The 2,189-nt window shown below is 64.7% G+C and overlaps 1 protein-coding gene across 1 annotated transcript; it reads right to left on the minus strand.

Moving 5' to 3' along the window:
- Nucleotides 1–198: 198 nt before the first annotated feature.
- On the minus strand, nt 199–1,098 carry AMSG_09381 (uncharacterized protein). The gene is made up of 2 exons (XM_013899299.1): nt 848–1,098; nt 199–542 (listed from the first exon to the last, which is right to left on the minus strand). The coding sequence occupies exons 1-2, from the start codon at nt 1,037–1,039 to the stop codon at nt 321–323; spliced, it is 414 nt and encodes a 137-aa protein (XP_013754753.1). The 5' UTR covers nt 1,040–1,098; the 3' UTR covers nt 199–320.
- Between the last annotated feature and the right edge of the window lie 1,091 nt (nt 1,099–2,189).

Raw genomic sequence — 2,189 nt, forward strand, 5'->3', positions numbered from 1 at the left:
GGGGGGGAGGGGGGAGAGAGACGCTGGCTGGCTGTGAACATTTGGCCAAACCAAAACGTTTTTTGCGGGAGAGTGCGGCCTGCAGCACTTCCTTTTTGGGGAGATGGGGGATGGGGTGGTGGCGGGGCATGGGCAGGAAGAGACCGGCTGGGATTGAGGGGTGGAAGGAGGACACAGGCTTTGATTTGGCTTGGATAGTGGGAGACATCAGTGTTTTACCGCAACAGATGCGTACGATGTGCCAGGAGGGGTGAAGAGGGGTGAGGTGGGGTGGCATGGGGATGGGGGACGGGGATGGTGAAGTGGAGCAGGGAGGCAGATCATGTCAGCAGAGCATACTTGTCCTTGTTCTGGATGGCAAAGACAAAGAACGAGATGATCTCGTACTCCTCCACCGGCATCGACTGAAAGTGGGTAGTGACGGCGTCGACAAGATCAGCCTTGGTGGCGTTAGGCGCCGTCCGCAGCTTGTAGTGCCGCTTGTACCGCTTGAGTGCGCCGATGTCCCACTTTGCAAAGTCGACAAAGGTCGTCCTGGCCACCTGTAGAGTTCCCACGTCAGTGAGGGAGCAAGCAAACGACCACAGAGAGCGAGCGAGATAGAGAGACCGAGAGAGAGCCCAGGATCACATCCGAAACGGATACCGATGTCCATGACGACGGGCGCCAACCGCGTGTCGAGTGGCCAGCCAGCCGAGATCCGCCACCCGCCGAGCCCCGACACCCACAACCGCAGCCATGCCCGATGCCCCGGGTAACAAGCGCAAGGAGTGAGTACTGCCACAGAGATGACCCTCTCCCCCCCCCCCTCCCTTCCTCCCCCCTCCCCTCCCAGCTGGCTACCTACCGTCTTCTTTGCCACCACAGGAGCCGCCACCGGAGCAGCAGCTCCTGCCTCGGCCGTCTTCCCTGCACCAGCACCGGCAGCACTAGCTGTGCTACTCGCACTGGTCGTCGTCGCCGAGCTCGCTGCGCTGGCGTTGCTTGTGGCTGTAGCCGCCGCCACGGGCGCTGCGCCCGAGTTCTGTGCTGTGGACATGGAGAGTGTGGAGGGGATAGGGATGGGAATAGCGGAGCGGTGGTGGTGGTGGTGGTGGTGGTGGTGGTTAATGGGGTGGAAGAGGGAGTGCAGGAGTGGAGGAGAGTGTGGTGGTGCTGGTGCTGGTGCTGGTGCTGGTGCTGGTGCTGGTGGCAGTGGTGCTGGTCGGGCCGTGGCTGAGCTCGTATACCCCATTTGCCTTCAATTTCGCTCATTGTCGCTGCGCCTCCCGCATTGGTCGCTGGGGCTCCCGGCCTCACGAGGGGGGGGGGGGGGGGGAAGGCCAGCTGATGGCCAGCTGATGGCCAGCTGATGGCCAGCTGACGTGAAGGCTTGGTTGTTTGACGGATGGGTGGTGTGGTTCCTTGGTTGATGTGGCGGTATGGCGTGCATACGCTCCATCCAAGGCCAGAGTCGGCCGCGGTGGCCATGCTGCGGTAGAGTGCCGGTTGGCGGGCGAGGTGCTCAGCTCGTTGGAGGACGGTGGTGGGGGTGGGGGTGGGGGTGCTGGTCGAGCACACTCGAGTCGAAAGAGTGGGAAGGCGCAGAGAGGGTGATGGCGGAGCGAGAGGAGGAGGAGGCTCTGGTCCGTGAGCATGCGGCACGGGTCATCACCAGGACTGTGCGGGCATGGTGGTCGCGGGCAGTGTTTGCGGCGCTGAAGAAGGTGCTGGCGGTGACACGGAAAGCCATGGCGCTGGATCTGCTGGCCAAGCTGGTCCCAGGCGAGGCTGCCCTGCTGGACGATCCGGTCTTTGCGCCTGTAGTCCGCTTCCGGCTCGCCGGACCGGCCTTTCCGCCGGCCATCGTGTTCAAGGTCTTTGTCTCGCCGCCGTACGCTGCTGGCCCGGCCGTCTCCACGCCGGTGTACATGTCCGGCCGGACGGTGCTTGCCGGGCAGCTGCCACCGGCGGAGCTTGTCCCACGCCGGGTGGCGGTGGCCACCTTCCTGGAGGATGCTGCTCTGGAGGCGCGCGATCCGATGTATGCACCGTTTACTCGCGCTGCCCGCGCCGAGCTCCCGACCCGGTTGCGGGTCAGGGCGGCCGCCCGCGAGCAGGCGCTGCCGGCGCGGATGGGCGGCGCAGCAAACGGATGGCGGCAGCTTGCTGGAAGCGTGGTTGCACCGGACGCGCCTGTTCGGGCGCAG

The sequence above is a fragment of the Thecamonas trahens genome (genome assembly GCF_000142905.1).
Source record: "Thecamonas trahens ATCC 50062 unplaced genomic scaffold supercont1.46, whole genome shotgun sequence".
In the NCBI taxonomy this organism is placed as follows: domain Eukaryota; order Apusomonadida; family Apusomonadidae; genus Thecamonas; species Thecamonas trahens.

Coding starts and splice junctions, on each gene's coding strand:
- AMSG_09381 (XM_013899299.1), bottom strand. CDS start 1,039: ATGTCCACAGCACAGAACTCGGGCGCAGCGCCCGTGGCGGCGGCTACA. Junction 543..847: donor CTGTGGTGGCAAAGAAGACG/GTAGGTAGCCAG, acceptor GGAACTCTACAG/GTGGCCAGGACGACCTTTGT.